Source organism: Gaeumannomyces tritici, assembly GCF_000145635.1.
Source record: "Gaeumannomyces tritici R3-111a-1 unplaced genomic scaffold supercont2.5, whole genome shotgun sequence".
NCBI lineage: Eukaryota > Fungi > Ascomycota > Sordariomycetes > Magnaporthales > Magnaporthaceae > Gaeumannomyces > Gaeumannomyces tritici.
The window spans coordinates 1,976,003-1,992,661 of NW_008804549.1; the positions used below are offsets into that span (position 1 = coordinate 1,976,003).

The 16,659-nt window shown below is 59.2% G+C and overlaps 5 protein-coding genes across 5 annotated transcripts; 3 read left to right on the forward strand and 2 right to left on the reverse strand.

Annotated features, from left to right (window-relative positions):
* Positions 1-30: 30 nt before the first annotated feature.
* Positions 31-1,554, reverse strand: GGTG_09651 (phosphoribosylglycinamide formyltransferase). The gene is made up of 2 exons (XM_009227506.1): positions 576-1,554; positions 31-491 (listed from the first exon to the last, which is right to left on the reverse strand). Exons 1-2 carry the CDS (start codon positions 1,082-1,084, stop codon positions 305-307), a joined length of 696 nt encoding a protein of 231 aa, XP_009225770.1. The 5' UTR covers positions 1,085-1,554; the 3' UTR covers positions 31-304.
* GGTG_09652 (hypothetical protein) lies at positions 1,445-6,721 on the forward strand. Its single transcript, XM_009227507.1, has 11 exons — positions 1,445-2,211; positions 2,324-2,796; positions 2,860-2,917; positions 2,996-3,067; positions 3,138-3,220; positions 3,298-3,307; positions 3,370-3,599; positions 3,669-3,679; positions 3,755-4,093; positions 4,160-5,966; positions 6,035-6,721. Exons 1-11 carry the CDS (start codon positions 1,851-1,853, stop codon positions 6,140-6,142), a joined length of 3,552 nt encoding a protein of 1,183 aa, XP_009225771.1. The 5' UTR covers positions 1,445-1,850; the 3' UTR covers positions 6,143-6,721.
* A 304-nt stretch (positions 6,722-7,025) lies between these two features.
* Positions 7,026-8,816, forward strand: GGTG_09653 (hypothetical protein). The gene is made up of 3 exons (XM_009227508.1): positions 7,026-7,417; positions 7,521-7,780; positions 7,880-8,816. The coding sequence occupies exons 1-3, from the start codon at positions 7,177-7,179 to the stop codon at positions 8,354-8,356; spliced, it is 978 nt and encodes a 325-aa protein (XP_009225772.1). The 5' UTR covers positions 7,026-7,176; the 3' UTR covers positions 8,357-8,816.
* On the reverse strand, positions 8,490-13,727 carry GGTG_09654 (autophagy-like protein 11). The gene is made up of 2 exons (XM_009227509.1): positions 13,364-13,727; positions 8,490-13,289 (listed from the first exon to the last, which is right to left on the reverse strand). The coding sequence occupies exons 1-2, from the start codon at positions 13,429-13,431 to the stop codon at positions 9,212-9,214; spliced, it is 4,146 nt and encodes a 1,381-aa protein (XP_009225773.1). The 5' UTR covers positions 13,432-13,727; the 3' UTR covers positions 8,490-9,211.
* A 1,305-nt stretch (positions 13,728-15,032) lies between these two features.
* GGTG_09655 (hypothetical protein) lies at positions 15,033-16,595 on the forward strand (the record flags this gene model as incomplete). Its single annotated transcript, XM_009227510.1, has 1 exon — positions 15,033-16,595. The coding sequence occupies one exon, from the start codon at positions 15,033-15,035 to the stop codon at positions 16,593-16,595; it is 1,563 nt and encodes a 520-aa protein (XP_009225774.1).
* Between the last annotated feature and the right edge of the window lie 64 nt (positions 16,596-16,659).

Here is a 16,659-nt window from a genome sequence, read left to right on the forward strand (position 1 = left end):
GTTTATCAGCACCTGAGCAGCATATTTGCACGTTCCCCAAGTAAAAACACATATTGGTACTATTAGTAACAGTTGGACAAGTACTATTGCAAGTACGGAAATTTGAGTATATGGGTATCGGTGTGTTTTCCTTGGTATTTTCCTTATTTCATTTCCGAAGGGATTTCCCGGGATATGTACGACGCGCCATTTGTATCCTTTTTGATCATCGGTTTCGCATTATCCTTCACGCCTTTTTTTTTTTTTGCTACGAATATCATCACCCCTACTCCTACAACACGCCAAGAACCAAGGCAGAATGTGTTTACTCTTTCCGCGTCTGTTTGCTAGCGGCTATCTCGCCAACGACCTGGGCTGTGGCGCTGACAATCAACTCATGCTCGGCGGCATGTATCCTCTCCTCGAGCTGGGCAAGCGCCTCGCCCTCTCGGCACTCGATCTCGCGCACCGTGATGGGCTCGCCACGATCCACCTCGGCGATGACGTAGTGACTGCACAAGCTGGATTAGGAGTTGGCCCCCTTTTATTTTCGGCTTCACGCCGTCCATCTAGGAGTTCTTCAAGGATCTACTCACATCATTATGCCGGTCTTGCCGCCCTCGAGCTTCCCCTGCTGGAAGTCCTCGAAGGCACGCTCGATGGCGCCGGCGCCATCGTACCTGCCGGGCAGGGCCGGGTGGAGGTTGATGCACTTGACGCCAGCGTCGGCGAGGGGCCGCAGGAAGGCCTCGGAGAAGACGTGCATCCAGCCGGCGAGCAGCACGAGGTCCGGCCGGTCCTCGAGCACCAGGGCGGCCAGGGCGGCGTCGTAGGCGGCGCGCGCGCGCGCGACCGACTCCGGGTCCCTGTCGCCGGCCTTTTGGAAGCCGGCGCCGATCAGGTTGTAGTAGGTCGACGGCACGCCGGCCGCGGCCGCGCGCTCCAGGGCGTAGGCCTTCTTGCGGTTGACAAAGAGCCGCACCACCTGCGCGTCGGGGATGCCGCCATCGGCCACGGCGTCCAGGACGGCCTGGAAGTTGGAGCCGTTGCCGCTGGCCATGGCCGTGATGCGCACGGCGGCGGGCGACTGCTGCTGCTCTGCCATGATGCTGCTGTGGCCTGACGCGGTTCCCAAAGGAGACAGGCGATGAATGAATACCGATCAAGTAGAACGGGGGAAAGTACTATTCTAAGTTATGCTCGGATCAGGTTAGCCCCCGGCCCTATCGTGAAAGCGAAGATTCTGCTGTCTTATCGCGAATGCCCATTGGATGGACGGGCGCACTCCCCAATGCATGTCCCAGAGGTTGCAGGCATGCGCGCAGGATCCGACCTCCGGAGGACGAAAGTATCCATGGGATTTTCTAGTTCTCCACAACGCCTCGTATCGTGCCTTGAGTTCGGCGGACTCTCACAGTCGCAGTTAAGCCTTGACTTAGGCGTAAATTCAATCTCAAACGTATCAATAGAATCCGCTTATCCTGTTACTTTTCTCTTCTTTTTGCGGGCCTTTTTTTTTTTTCGAACGCAGCGTGTTCGTGAACTTCACCTGTTGAAAAGCGGATCGCCCTGACGATCCAAAACCTGTTGATACTTTGTCACCCCACTGTAGCTTGGGGCGTGACGCAGTGATTTGACAAACTTTTTTTTTTCCGTCCCCGGTCCGGTCACGCATCCATCCCCGGCCGATTCTGTTACACCCGGCCAAAACGCCTGTCAAAGCTCAACCGCTCTCGACCGTGGAACCCAACCTCGGGGGTTCATAATTGGGACTCCAATTCCCATCTGACTTGCTCTCCTCGGATCCCTCGAGCTCTGGTGCAAGCAATTGACGGCCCCGAAGCACCCTCCTTGACACACACGCCCACGCCATGGCGAGCAGACTGGCCGGCCGAGCTCCGGCTCTGCTCCGATCCCAGGGCCTGGCCGCCCCGCGCCTCTGCCAGCCTCTGGCCGCCCGCACTTTCACTCGCGCCGCCAGGCCGGAGCTTCGCACAGCTGCGCTGAGGTTGTCGCAAACACACGACGGCCTCGCCCAGTCCAAGCTGGTGCCGAAGCGCCTTTTTACCGCGACCGCAGCCGCCTTGGCACAGCCTGCCCCTGATGCCAGCTCGTACCTCCAGAACTTGCCGAGCGACATGCTCAAGCAAGCCGCCTCCGACATCAAGAAGGTGCTCGTTGTCGGGAGCGGTGGCCTGGCCATTGGCCAGGCCGGCGAGTTTGATTACTCAGGTTCGCGCGCCTTGTTGCAAGAGCCTCCAGCTCTTGTCTATGAGTCACATGGCAGCTTGGTGTGGGAGTTCTCTCTGCCCATGTAACTAACCCCGCCTCCGCGCGTGTCCAGGCTCACAAGCTCTGAAGGCTCTGAAGGAGGCCGGCATCGCCTCGGTCCTCCTCAACCCGAATATCGCTACCATCCAGACCAACCACTCGCTCGCCGACGAGGTCTACTATCTTCCCGTGACCGCCGAGTACTGTACCCACGTCTTCGAGCGCGAGCGCCCAGACGGAATCTTTCTCGCGTACGGCGGCCAGACCGCGCTGAACCTGGGAGTTGAGCTTCACAACAAGGGGATATTGGCCAAGTATGGCGTCAAAGTGCTTGGGACGAGCGTCCAGACCCTCGAGCTCAGTGAGGACCGTGACCTGTTTGCCAGGGCCCTGGACGAGATCAACATCCCTATCGCCAAGTCAATTGCTGTCAACACTGTTGACGAGGCGCTGGACGCTGCCGAGAAGATCGGGTATCCCATCATCGTCCGCGCGGCGTATGCTCTGGGTGGGCTGGGAAGTGGATTCGCCAACAACCGCGAGGAGGTGAGAGCCGGCACATGTCCTTTGAAGCTGCGCGGCTGGCGACATTCACTCACAAACTGCTAGTTGAAACAAATGGCCGCCAGGAGTTTGACCCTGTCGCCCCAGATTCTGGTTGAGAAGAGTAAGTGGCCCCCTGACCACTGCCGAGTCTCTGTCTTGGCGGAGCAAGCAATTAAATGCTGACATCTGCTGCATGAAGGTCTAAAGGGCTGGAAGGAGGTTGAGTACGAGGTTGTTCGTGATGCAGAGAACAACTGCATCACAGTTTGCAGTGAGTTGAGACAATGCGCCGACAGCCTGTGCGACCCGCAAGCCACTGATACAAGTCATCACTCCGATAGACATGGAGAACTTTGACCCCCTTGGAATCCACACTGGCGACTCGATCGTCGTGGCGCCGTCGCAGACGCTGTCCGACGAGGAGGTGAGTAACTAGAAGCGGCACCGGTGTTCTTTTTTTTTTCGAGTGATCAGGAAAACTAATTGCGATTTCAACTGCAGTACCACATGCGTAAGTGAATGGTTAGCTAAGTGCACTATGGTGTGTTGCGAAACTGACCAAATGAATTCTAGTCCGGTCTGCCGCCATCAAGATTGTCCGCCATCTTGGTGTCGTGGGCGAGTGCAATGTCCAATATGCGCTTCAGCCGGATGGTCTTGACTACCGTGTGATTGAAGTCAACGCCCGTCTCTCCAGGTCGTCGGCGCTCGCCTCGAAAGCGACGGGCTACCCTCTCGCTTACACCGCTGCCAAGATTGGTCTTGGCAATGCCCTCCCCACCCTGCCCAATGCCGTCACAAAGGTGAGTAGCAAACCCCCAAAGTGATATATTGCGCAGCCGTGGGGAATATTTGCTGATGGTGACACCTAGACGACCACTGCGTAAGTTTATGCGGCTAGGTCACGGACATGTGATGCGGTAATGTAACCACTCGGCATACTGACCATTCTTCCCAGCAACTTCGAGCCGTCTCTGGACTATGTTGTCGTCAAGCAGCCCCGCTGGGATCTTTCCAAGTTCCAGCACGTTAGCAGGTCTATCGGATCCTCGATGAAGTCGGTCGGTGAAGTCATGGCCATCGGCAGGACCTTTGAGGAGGCCGTCCAGAAAGCCATCCGCATGGTGGACCCCAAATTCCCGGGCTGGTACAATCCCAACAAGAATGCCGAGAAGTTCCCGGACCTTGACTACGAGCTGCAGAACCCTACAGACCGCAGGTGGCTCGCCGTTGCCCATGCCATCGTCCACGAGGGCTACAGCGTTGACAAGGTTCACGAGCTCACCAAGATCGACCGGTAAGACTAATGCGGCGCCCCCTTCTTTGCCGCATTTCACATACTGACCTGACGGTTAAATTATAGCTGGTTCCTTCACAAGCTGCAGAACATTGCGGACCTCGCTAAGGAGATTGAGTCCGCCCCATCCCTTCAATCCCTGAGGAAGAACAAGGTGCTCCGGGCGAAGCAGCTTGGATTCTCGGACCAGCAGATCGCCTTGGCGCTGGCCGTTGGAGGTGTCAAGGTCACCGAGACCGAAGTCAGGGAGCACCGCAAGAAACTGGGCGTCACCCCCTTCGTCAAGAGGATCGACACCCTGGCAGCAGAGTTCCCGGCTTCGACCAACTACCTGTACTGCACCTACAACGCCTCTGTTCACGATGTTGAGTTTGGCGACAACGGTACCATCATCCTCGGCAGTGGTGTTTACCGTATCGGCAGCTCGGTTGAATTCGATTGGTGCGCCGTCTCGGCAACCAAAGGCATCCGCAGCAGCGGCGAGAAGACGGTCATGATCAACTACAACCCAGAGACCTACTCGACCGACTTCGATGTGGCTGACAGGCTCTACTTTGAGGAGCTGAGCTACGAGCGCACAATGGACATTTACGAGCTTGAGGGTGCCAAGGCCGCTGTGGTTGGCTTTGGTGGCCAGCTACCGCAGAACATTGCGCTGAAGCTCCAGGAGGTCGGCAAGGCCAAGATCCTAGGAACCGACCCCCAGGACATCGACAAGGCTGAGGACAGGAAGAAGTTCTCGTCCATCCTCGACAGTATTGGCGTCGACCAGCCCGAATGGGCCGAGCTGACGTCTACTGAGGAGGCCAAGTCATTTGCCAACAAGGTCGGATATCCTGTCCTCGTCCGGCCTAGCTACGTCCTGTCTGGTGCGGCCATGACGGTGATCCGGAGCGAGGAGGAGCTGGCCGAGAAGCTCGAGGCCGCGTCCTCTGTGAGCCCAGAACACCCTGTGGTCATCAGCAAATTCATCGAGGGAGCCGCCGAGATCGACGTCGACGGTGTTGCCCACGACGGAAAGCTGCTGGTCCACGCCGTCTCGGAGCACGTTGAGCAGGCCGGCGTCCACTCTGGCGATGCGACCCTTGTGCTGCCGCCCCAGAGCCTGGACGAACAGGTTATGGAGCGCGTCAAGGAGATCGCCCAAAAGGTGGCCAAGGCCTGGAGGATCACGGGTCCGTTCAACATGCAGATCATCAAGGCCGATGTCCCTGGTGAGCAGCCCCAGCTGAAGGTCATCGAGTGTAACCTGCGCGCCTCGCGCTCGTTCCCCTTTGTGTCCAAGGTGCTCGGTGTCAACTTTGTCGACGTGGCGACCAAGGCGCTGCTTGGCAAGGACGTCCCAGAGCCCGTCGATCTCATGAAGATCAAGCGCCCCTATGTCGCCACCAAGGTTCCGCAGTTTAGCTGGACGCGCCTGGCTGGCTGCGATCCCTTCCTGGGTGTCGAGATGTCGTCGACGGGCGAGATGGCCTGCTTTGGCAAGGACCTTGTTGACGCCTACTGGGCTTCGGTTCAGTCGACCATGAACTTCCGTGTCCCGGAGCCGGGTGAGGGCATCCTGCTTGGCGGCCAGACGGACAGAGACTGGCTCACCAAGGTTGTCGACCATCTTAGCCCGCTTGGATACAAGTTCTACGCCGCCGGAGACGACGTCAAGGAGTTTGTCGAGAAGACTGCCAAGGGCAACGTGACGGTGGAGAAGATCACGCTGCCTGAAGACAAGGTTGCGCTGCGGGAGGCCTTCCAGCAGCACAACGTCAAGGGCGTCTTCAACCTGGCCCTGACCCGTGCCAAGACGACGTCTGATGTCGACTACATCATGCGTCGCAATGCGGTCGACTTCGGTATCCCCCTGTTCATGGAGCCTCAGGTAAGCACGGCTCAAGCTTGAATGACACTTATGATACGACAACTTTTGCTGACAGTCTCCCTACCTAGACGGCAATTCTCTTTGCCGAATGCATGAGCAAGAAGCTGCCCCGTCAAGATGGCATCCCGACCGAGGTTCGCCGGTGGTCCGAGTTCATCGGTGGCAAGCCCCTGTAAACCCTTGGCATTTCCATGGATTTTAAATACCCACCAAGGCGTTGGCTTTTGACGCGTCTCTTTTGCATGACAGGTCCGCAGCACAACATGTGGACCTGGCCATGTATGGCTGCTGATTTTCTGGGGTGACACCTACCTTGGATCTCATTTGGTGTCGGACAGTCAACCTCGGAATCGACGGGTTAGCGTGGCGTTGGCTTGGGAAAGAGGAGAACATGGTAGCTGATGGGAAAACTACATTGTGTAACAAGAAAAAAAAGGGTTTGGCGTCGATGAAGCGTTGCGAGCATTACCTCTCTCCAAAATAGCAAAGGTTGAAACCATGGGGGTTTTCTCAATCGGGGTTACCACTGGCACACACCCGATATATAAAACCGGATGTAAACAGATGTATTTTTTTACCTGTCCCATTTCAGTAGTACACTAGTACGTTCCGGGGGTTACTTCAATCGTCTGAAAAGGGGAAAGGTTATAGGAGGATAAGGAAAAATATCAAACAGGGTTCCAACTTGACACAAGGAAAGTCGAGACGAGCCAGTCCAGGGAAGTGAGGGGAGAGGGGTGATTGCGACATTGGCCACTTCAAAGAGAGGTGACTAGAGTTTGGAATTTCATCCGAATTTCATTAATATTACCATTCAAACCATAGACTTCAAAGGCTCTAAAGCACTTGGTAAGTTGGGTAATACCCTCACCCGCGATCAACATCAAGAGTAGAGCAAAACACAACTTTTCCCGCAATTGAAGGCGCACCCAAAGTAACCCAACCAGCTTCCACGGCACATGGTTCCACCCCTGTAGCCCGCACCTGCCCGCCACGCAGTGGATAAATGTGGGCCCACAGCCGGGTCGCATGGTGGTGGTGGCAGCTTTGAGAAATTTAGCAATTGAGAGGATTGCGATAGCTTCAAAAGCAAGCCCTGGAAGAGAAGAGGGCGCCTCCAATTTCAGCACGCGGTCCCGAAGCCGTCACCCCTCCCAATCCCTCCGAGGGACCCCCCCAACCGAGCAGATCCCCTGCCCCTCCACGAAACATGCCGGCGCCGCTGCTGGCGAGGGCGCCGCCGACGTGCCTCAGCTGTCTCCGCCGGACCCTCATCGGCGCCGGGGCAGCTGCCGTTGCCGCCGACCCGGCATCCTCCGTCTCCTCCTTGCCCTCCAGCTCCGCCGCCGCCGGCCTGACCCAGGTCCGGGGCAAGAAGACCAAGGGCCGACAGTATGACCAGGGCGTGCTCGTGCGGCTGCTCAAGGACATCAGGCAGTTTGGGCCCAAGAGTACCTTCTCTCTCTCCTGCTGGCTGCTGCTGCTAACCCTCACCAGCGTCACCCAGACACCCCCATACCCATGCTGACCTTTTGCCTGCCCGCCCCCCTACAGACTCCATCTTCCTGGCGCCCCGGGGCAGGATGCGCAACATGTGGTACCCCTCCCGCAAGGCCGAGTACATGACGACGGCCCGCTTCGCCGAGCTGGGCCTGACGCGCGACGCCATCGGCGAGCGCGACCCGCTCTTCGCCATCGCCAAGAAGCCGGCCGCCCCCGAGGCCGAGCAACAGGCGGCCCAGAACGCCGCCGCCGCCGACGGGCTCAACGAGAAGAAGAAGAAGGCGTCGGTCAGCCCGCTCATGTCTCCCGAGGTCAGTAGTCCAATCTCATACTCCTAAAAGAACCGCTCCCTCTCCCTTTTCCGTTCCCTCCCATGCTAAAAAAAACCAACAAAACACACAAAACTACAGCCCGAGCAAGCCGCCGTGCTCCTCCAGAGTATCATCCCCGAGGTCATGATCTTCCGCCGCAGGGTTATGGCGCCCAAGAAGGAGGAGCCGCCGAAGCCGTACCGCAGCCCGCTGCTGGCCGACGACGCCTCCATATCGACCGACTCGGCCGCCGCCGCCGCCGCCGCCGAGGCCGAGCCCGTCACCACACACGCGGCCGGGACCCCCATCTTCGGCTCCGTCTCGACCGCGGACCTGGCCCAGGTCGTGCGCGAGATGCTGCTGGGCCACGGCGAGGCCGCCCGCATCCCCGTCAAGGAGGAGCACTTCCACATCCAGGGCGTCGTCGACGAGGGGGGGAACGCCGTGCCAGACGCCACCAAGGTCCGCGCCCTCGGCCGCTGGACCGTCTCCATATCCATCCCGCACGAGGGGGTCGCGCCCGCCGTCAAGCCCGTCGTGAAGCACTTTGAGGTCGTCGAGGAGGAGTCCTCGTGAGCGCGCGCGTCTGCTCGTCTGATGGGGTAGGTATAGCTGCCGCTGTGTCAGGCGCAAGCGCCGTGTTATATAGGTGGCCAAACACATGTAAAAATCACATTGCTCAAAACTGCCAACTGGTTGATTCATGTTTGGCACTGCTCCGTGACGTTCCCGACCGCGGCCGGGGCAGTCATGAGGTCTCCGAAGATGATATTTATTCTTGCTACTTCATGATATATGGCAACACGCGCAAGCCAGACAAAGGAGACCATTAGACAAATAAAACACCGCTCTGTTAACCAGCGCGGTCTATATCGCCACCTGCCCAAGCGAGGCAGCGAGGGATGGCAGCGAGAAAAAAGATGCACGATGGAAGGGAGAAAAGGGGACAAAAAAAGAAAACGTCCAACTAAAGAAAGACAGAAAAATAAACAAGCAACCAAAGACGCCCGATAACCCCACAACAAGAGATATGCCCAGTATCAAGCACTTGTCCGAGTGATACTTCAACAGCTATCCAAACGCCGGGGTCTCAAGGTTTGTGTTAAGGGATCCCACGCCACAACAATAATAAAATTCAAGAATAAAAGCTGATAGGTGCGCACCCAACCCCCATCACATGCCGCCGTCATAGCCGAAGTCTAGATTCCACAAGTGGTCCCAAACGACACTCCTCTTGGCAGGGCTTTCGACTGAGGCGGCGCTGTGTTCCCGCTGCACCGGCGGCGGTACGCGGCCGTGTTGTTGTGGTGGTGGCTGCGCTTGGGCGCTGTATACATGATTATGATAATTATGACGAGGAGCATGGGGAGTCTGCGACAAGCCGGCACACAAACAAGATGGCCGCGTCCATCAGCTAGCCGTCTTCACACTTCAAGGCCCAAGCAGCGTGTCCACAATGTGGCCGTTGTTCCGTACCTCGGCGTCGACGGGCGGCACTTTACCCGGAGACTGGGCCGGCGAGTTGAGCTGGGCCTGCTGTTGGCTCGGGCTCGCGGTAGCAGACGCATCCGCCGTCGCCCGCAGACTGTTGGTCTCGCTCGAAGGGTTGTTGTGGCTGCCAGTGCCATTGCGAATCCCTGATGGGCCGGCTAGGGCCGACGGCGCCCTCTTGGAACTCGTGCTCGACCGTCGGCTCTCGAGGCTCTTGGACAGCGTCTTGCTAACGCCGTCGATGCCCGTGGGTCGGCCGCCCAGCGGGCTGAGCGCCTTGCCCGATCTCGGGTGCATGTGTACGTCTCCTTTCGCCTCCACGTTGTTAGCGGCGACGGTAGTCTTACCCAAGCCGGGTGTCGATGGCGCACCGGGCTTGTCTTCCACCGCGTCGATCATGTACCACCGCAGGCCGTCCGATAGGTCAAAGGGGTTGTCATCCTCGTTGAGCGACTCGGTCTCGCCCTGCAGGCTCTTGGACAGGTCTACCACCTTCTCCTGCACCCTCGTGATGCGCGCCACCAGCCACTCCCTGTTGCGGAGCCGGTGTGCCTCCTGCTCACGGAGGAAGTAGTGCGGGAACCCAATGTTGAAAGCGGCCCACGCTCCATTCGTCTGGTTCCTAGTTGGCAAGAACAGGGCGAGGTCGCCCTCCTTAAAGTGCTTGAAGGCGATCTTGTCGTGTGCGTCCTTCTGCAGCATGTGCATCTTCTCCCGGCAGCTCCGCAGATCTCGCTGCATTTTCCGCGCCACGTGCTCCACGTCCTTGACGCGGCGGTAGAGCGTCTCAGAGAAGGCGTCCATGTCGAAACTGCCCAGCGACGACATGTATGCCTCGTACTTCTCCGCCTCCTCCTCCAGGCCCGACGCGTGCATCCAGTACAGTAACTCGATGTCCCCGGGCTGCTCCGCCAGCACCCGGCTCGCCGCCCCAGACCTGGTCTCTCCCTCGTTGAGAATCGTCGTGGACCGCTCAGCGCGCGGGATCTTCTGGATAGCCATTGAACCGCCCTCACGGCTGACCGAGAAGCCAAGGCGCTCCAGCAGCCGCACCAGACGCTCATTCTGCGAGTACAGCCGCTGGCTGAGGTCCTTGGCACGCTCCGTCCGCGCGTCGCTCCGTTTGCCGAGAAGCCCCAGCTTGGACTGCGAGACTTGCAGCTTCTCTTGGAACAGCCGTAGCTCTTCCTCAAGACTGCCGACCTGTGACTGTTTCGATGCCAGGTCCTCCGTGAGCGTCATGATCTTCTTGTCTTCTTCTTCAAGCCGCACGCGGAGGCTTTCCGATCCCGTCTCACCGTGCGCCAGCCGCACCCGAAGCTCGTCCAGCTGTTTGCGGCCGTCCTCGAGCTCGCCCTCGAGCGCGCTGACCCTGGCCTTTTGCTCCAGCGACTGCTCCTTGAGGCGCAGCGATGTCATCTCCTCGTTCGAGAGCTTCTCCTGCGTTTCCAGGAGGGTCGACTTGAGCTCGCGCGCTGCATTTTGAGCGAGCTCCAGGTCTGACCTGAGTATGACCATGTCGCTTTCCACGGTGCGCACCTTGGCAAGTATGTCTGCCAACTTGTTCGAGACCGCGTCAGCAAGGTCGTTGATGTCGCTTGGGAGTGACGTCTCTGGAAGATACTGCTGGTGCAGATCTCTAAGCGCCCTCATCGGCACTTCCCCGACCTCGTCAGACTGTTTCAGCTTCCGGGTCAGGCTGTTGACATCATCTTGTGAGGACTGCAGCTGCGCCTGCAGTGCCTCGTTGCGCTCCCTTTGCAGCCGCGCCTCGTTCCGGAGGAAATCGACCTGCCCCTGGGCCTTGAGCGCATCGTCCGTCTTCTCCTTGGCGAGCCTCTCGACTTCTGCTTCCAACGAGCGGACCTTGTCGTCGTACGAGGCCTTCTCGTTCTCGCGCGACTCGTCAAAGTGCTCAATCTCGTCCTCGGTATACTCAAGCCTAGCTTGCAGTTTCCGAATCTCTTCCTCAAGGGACTTGCGCTCATCCATAAACTCTCGCTTGAGCGCCTCCATGTTCTCGAGTAGATCCTTTTTGGTCGAGTTGACTTCGTCCATCTGCGACTTTATATCGTCGTGTTGCGTGGCGCGGGCCGCCGCATCTCTCTCCAAAACAGCAGCGCGCTCTTTCTCACTGTTGAGTTCCGTCTCCAGCTGCTTGATACGCTGAAAGATCTGGATATCGTGGTTATCGACAGACTGCCGACGGTCGACCGAAAGCGCGGGGGACCTTATCGAGGCGGTAGAGTCGTTGCGGTCAGGGAGTTGCTGGCTCGGTGTCTGGAACATATTGCCTAGGGTTGGCCGCGAGGCCTGGCTTTGGCGATGCAAAAGGTCCTCCAACCTCCTCACTCTGCTCTCTGCAGTCTTCAGTTTGGTCTCAAGCTTGAGCTTGTCCTCTTGCAAAGAGCGGAGCACCTCATCGTCGCCGCGGATCATGAGCCCGCTGCGTCCAAGAGCTGCCTCGTGCACGCTGCCATTCTTGAACGCCTTCAGACGCTTGAACTGCTGTTTTGTGGGCGAATTCAGTTCGCCGATCAGCTTGGCGATGTCGGCCATGATTTCCGCCTCGGCCCTCTGCCGTTGCAGCGTGTCGTGAAATTCCTCCAGCTCCTTTCTCGACATGGCAGGCCACTGTTCGTCCTCGCCCAGCAGATTTACTTCGAGGCCAGGGACGTTGCTCTCCGCACCCAAAGCCTCTGGGCCGTAGTTCGTCTCGCCAATGGACTTGAACCATTTCCTGCGTCTCTTGATCTCCTCGTCCTGGAAGAGCGCCATCTCGTTGGCCAGGGTGGCCGAGTCTGTCCTTATCTTCTCGTACCACTCCCGACGCCTGATGGATTCGGCGACAAATGAGGCATAAACGTAGGGAACTTGCTGTATCAGGCGCAGGTAGTCAAAAGTAGACAGCTCCTCGTCCTGCCCGACCGAGTTGATCTGGGCCTTGACCTGCGTGGTGAGGCTGGTCATCTCAGTGATGCTCCGCATGAAGTCGAGCGACTCAGCGGCTAGGGCATTGCGCGCCTGCGTGGCGTCGCGCACCATCTTATCCATCTCGAGGGCCCTACTCCGGATACTAGGCAGCAAGCGTTCGGTGTGGGTGGCAGCAATCTTGGATGCCTGCAGCAAGTCCCTTGTCGAGGAGGAGTACTCCAGGGTGGTGTGGTAGTCGGTCTCGATCTTGTTGACCAATGCACCGATGTCCTGGAGCAGCTGGGCAGGCTCGTCTGCGTGCGACAGAGCTGAGCGCTTAGCGGCTTGCTCGAACTGATGGACGATCTCGTCAAAATTCTGTATGAGCCGTGAGGCGGCTTTTTCCAGGTCGGCAGCCTTGGTGGTGAACTTGCGTAGTACGGCTGGCGCACGGCGACCTTCCCTGCGCGCCACATCGAGATCGACCAGGTCTTCGAGCGTCGCTTGCTTCGAGGGGCGGCCCTTGGCGCCCGTCACGTCTTTACCCGTCATCAGGCGAACCATAGAGGCCGAGACAGGGACGCTGCGGGCAAGGCTGAGATACTGCTCCCAGCTGGTGACCAGGACGTTGAACTCGGCCTGCTCGGGCGCGAGCCACTTCTTCAGCTCATCGTATTTGCTCTCGGTGGCGCGCACGACAGCTTCGAGATTGGCCACGGCAGCGTCGAGGCATGTCAATATGACGTCGACCTGCTCGTAGCTCCCCTGGGCCGTTCTGGCCATCTCATCGCAGTCCTGGGCCACCTGGAGGGCCCAGGCGCGGCGGTCTCTGAAGAGGTCCTGCCATGACTGCAACGAGTGGGTGTCGTGGATGTCGTTGGGCGGCTTCGAGATGGCGTAGGGCTTGGGCGGGGCGAGCTCGAGCTGGGCGGGAAGCGAAGCGGTGGGCGAGCTGGCCTGTGTGACGCGGCTGTCGTAGACAAAGATTTCCTTCTCGGTCTGTAGGGCCTGGGGCTTGAGGGCCTTGCCGGGGGGCACTAGGGCGATTATGCAGTTTGGAGGAATCGAGGTTTGTCGGGAGACGGCGAGCTTGAAATCATCGAGGCTGCGGAAAGAGTCAGCTTCTGCTGCGGCGAGCGCTGTGTGCAAGGCGAGGCCATGCGGCGGGCAATCACATACCTTTCGAGTCGCGAAGTGTCTATCTCTAGGCGTTGGCCCGTATGGGCGATCAACACCTGTGCCGCCATCGGGGAGCATCACCGGGCATCGCGTCTGGGGGAAACAGGAGGGAGGGGCGGCGCGGCTCGATGTTTATGGATGGAGCCCAGGTCAAGGGTAGGTTGGCTGTAGGCTAGGTTTTGGGCGGGACCGTGCTGGTTGAGGGTTTGGCAACAAGGTTCGGAAAAGGCGGACGCAGAAGAGGATGATGGACAACAAAACAATACAGGCATAGGCATGGGCGGGCCAGGCTAATGCAGGGTTCAGACGGATGGATGGACAGGACAGGGCCGAGGCGGAGGAGGCGAGAGATGGTGGTTTCAAGGCGCACTCGAGGTATCGCTGGGTGGGTCAGCGGAGGGTCGAGCACCTGTGAGATTGGGGAAGCGGCGGCGATAGCAGATAGCAGATAGCAGACAGCAGACGGCAGTTTTCATGCAGGGTCATTCAATGGAGGAACTACCACTAAGCAGGCACCTACGAGGTCATCGCGACAAGTGTCAGGCTCAACAAAGGACTGGACTCTCGCAATCAGAGATCTCGCAATCCAGAAATCAGGTAGCTACGAGTGTCCGGTTGCCAGGGAAGGGCCAACTTGGCACGAGCAGCTTGCGCCTTCGTGTTGGCACAGCACAGCACAGCACAGCACAGTCCAGCACAGCACAACACAGCAAAGCACAGGCAGGCAGGCAGCCGGACTGAGCTGGGGCCTATCATCCATGGAAGACTTCCGGGGATGCAGGGCAGTGACGCCGCCGATAGCGACACACCGCCTGTGATCCCTAGCGTGATTGTGATTCTGCCACCTGGACACCACTGTGAATCAAAGACTCCGTCATGTGGGCAGCCCCAGGTCACGAACAAGCAACCACCAGTGGATCCACCCGGCCCTGGTTCCTGGACGGGTGGTCTGGCAGTGTCTGGTTGGCACCTGCGATTGCTTGGGTGGAGGCATGGCATTGCATGGCATGGATGGTGTATGGATTCCTGTTCCTGTTCCTGTCCTGTCCTATTTCTACCATCTCTGTACTGTTCCTTGTACTACATAGCCAAGAGCAATAAGAGGGACTACCAGAAACAGCCCAGCATATTTCCCCCGATACCGGCAGAACCGGCGCGTACCAACACGCTGGCAGCCGGCGCCAGGCGGACCCTTCCGATCTCTTGCATCCCCCCGCCTGCCCAGAAAACTCGCCTCTGCTAGCCCCACGATCCCACGTGCCCACCTACCATCAACCATCACCCGTCACCCATCGTGCCATCCTCCCCCATTCTTCACGGCCCTACCCACCCTAGCCATTGTGCCATTCCACCGGTGCCGCCCCGGCCTGCCTGTCTGCGGGAGGCCCGCCGCTATGTCCGGTTTGAGCGGAGAGACTTGCATCTAGAACGCGCCACCGTCTCTTGGGCACGCTGAAAAATACACATGGTGGGGACAGAGACCGCGCTCATTTGCTGCCAAAAGCCCCCGGGCGTATGGGTGGTGTGAGATATTTCTTGTGATGGGTGTGATGTGATAGCACACAGACAACGCCGTACATACAAGAGCCAGCCTCTCGCCACGGCCGACAGCATGAATAGACTAGCAAACTCCGTCCTCTCCCTCTCCGGGACGCCTTCGCGATACACCATGCTCCCCAAACGTGACGTTGAGGAATCCGCCCATGAGGGTTCCGGGCCGCGGGACAGCTCTACCAACCGCCGCCTTGGTCACGACGACGATGAGGGGCGCGGCGACGGCGACGCTGAAATCGAGCCCGTTGCCTGGTACCATCGCAAACGGTACCCCGGCGCGCTTCTGTTTAATATCGCCTCGTTCATCCTGCCTGCCTTGTACAATCTCCTGTCCAAGTACTGGGTAGCCAACATCGACGCCTCGCTGGTGGTGACGACCGACATATACACTTATATCGGCGTTGTCGTCGAGGTGCTCAACGAAGGCCTGCCTCGCGCCGCCTGGGTCATCATCGGAGACGCATCGCTCAGGACGCTCGCCCAGCGGCTGGGCCTGACCCACACCCTGATCCTATTCCAGGCGTCGCTGGGCCTGATTATGAGCATCGCCTTCGTCGGCGCAGCGCCGACGTTCGCCGAAGGGTTCGTCCCCGTCGAGGTGCGCGCCGTGAGCATCACGTATGTGCGCATCAGCGGCTTCAGCGCCCTGACCAGCACGATAGAGACGGCCGTTGCCAACGCCACGAGGGCGCTGGACAAGCCGGACGTGCCACTGATCATCAGCTCCATCAAGTTCGCCGTCAACATCGCGCTCGACCTCCTGCTCATCTCACCTTTCCACGTGGGCTCCCACACCCCGACCGTCAACCTGCAGGCCGGCGTTCAGCTCGCCTGCAACATGACGGCGGCGCTCGCAGGCCTCGCATACTTCCTCTGGCGCACCAGCCTCCGGTTCCGCAAGCACCCCCAGCACCGCGACGTCATCGAGGCGACACGTCCGAGCGTGCGTCACCTCCTGGTCCTCCTCCGCCCGGGCCTCGCCACGTTCCTCGAGTCGGCGGTCCGGAACGCGCTCTACCTCTGGCTCATCACCACCATCGTCGCCATGGGGTCGACGTACGCGACGGCGTGGGGGGTCTTCAACACCATCCGGTGGGGGCTCATCATGGTGCCCGTCAACGCGCTAGAGCAGACCTCGCTCGCCTTCACGGCCCACGCCTGGGGCCGCCTCCGCCGGTCCGTCGGCGTCGGCGACCTGCAGCCCCGCGTCGCCCCGCGCGACCTCGTGCCGGTGCTGCGGCCCGCCGCCACGTCGGTCGCCCTCGCCCTCGCCGTCGAGGTCCCCGTCTGCCTGTTCCTCACCTTCCTGGGCGTCCGCCCCTTCGCGCGCTACCTGGGCGGGTCCGACGAGGTGGCCGACGTGGCCGCCATGATGTGGCGCTCTCTGGACTGGTGCTACATATTCTACGCCGTGTCTACACAGCTCGCGACCGTGCTACTGGCCACGAGGCCGCGCTGGTACCTATGGCAGAGCCTGGCGAGCAACCTGCTCTATGTGCTGCCGTGGGCCATCGTGTGCCAGACGGCGAACCTGGATCCGAGCCGCGCGTGGACCTACCACTCTTTCGTCTTCGGAGGCAGCCTCGTTTTTAGCTTCCTGGATATCCTCATTTTTGATGCGTTCTGGGTCTGGTCCTTGGTCAAGGGGAAAATGAAGCTTGAGCCTTTTAAAGCGTGAGAAGATGGCAACTTGGGTTCGATGAGTTTTCGTGTGTCCCTTGTATTCGAATGTGGATGTTGGT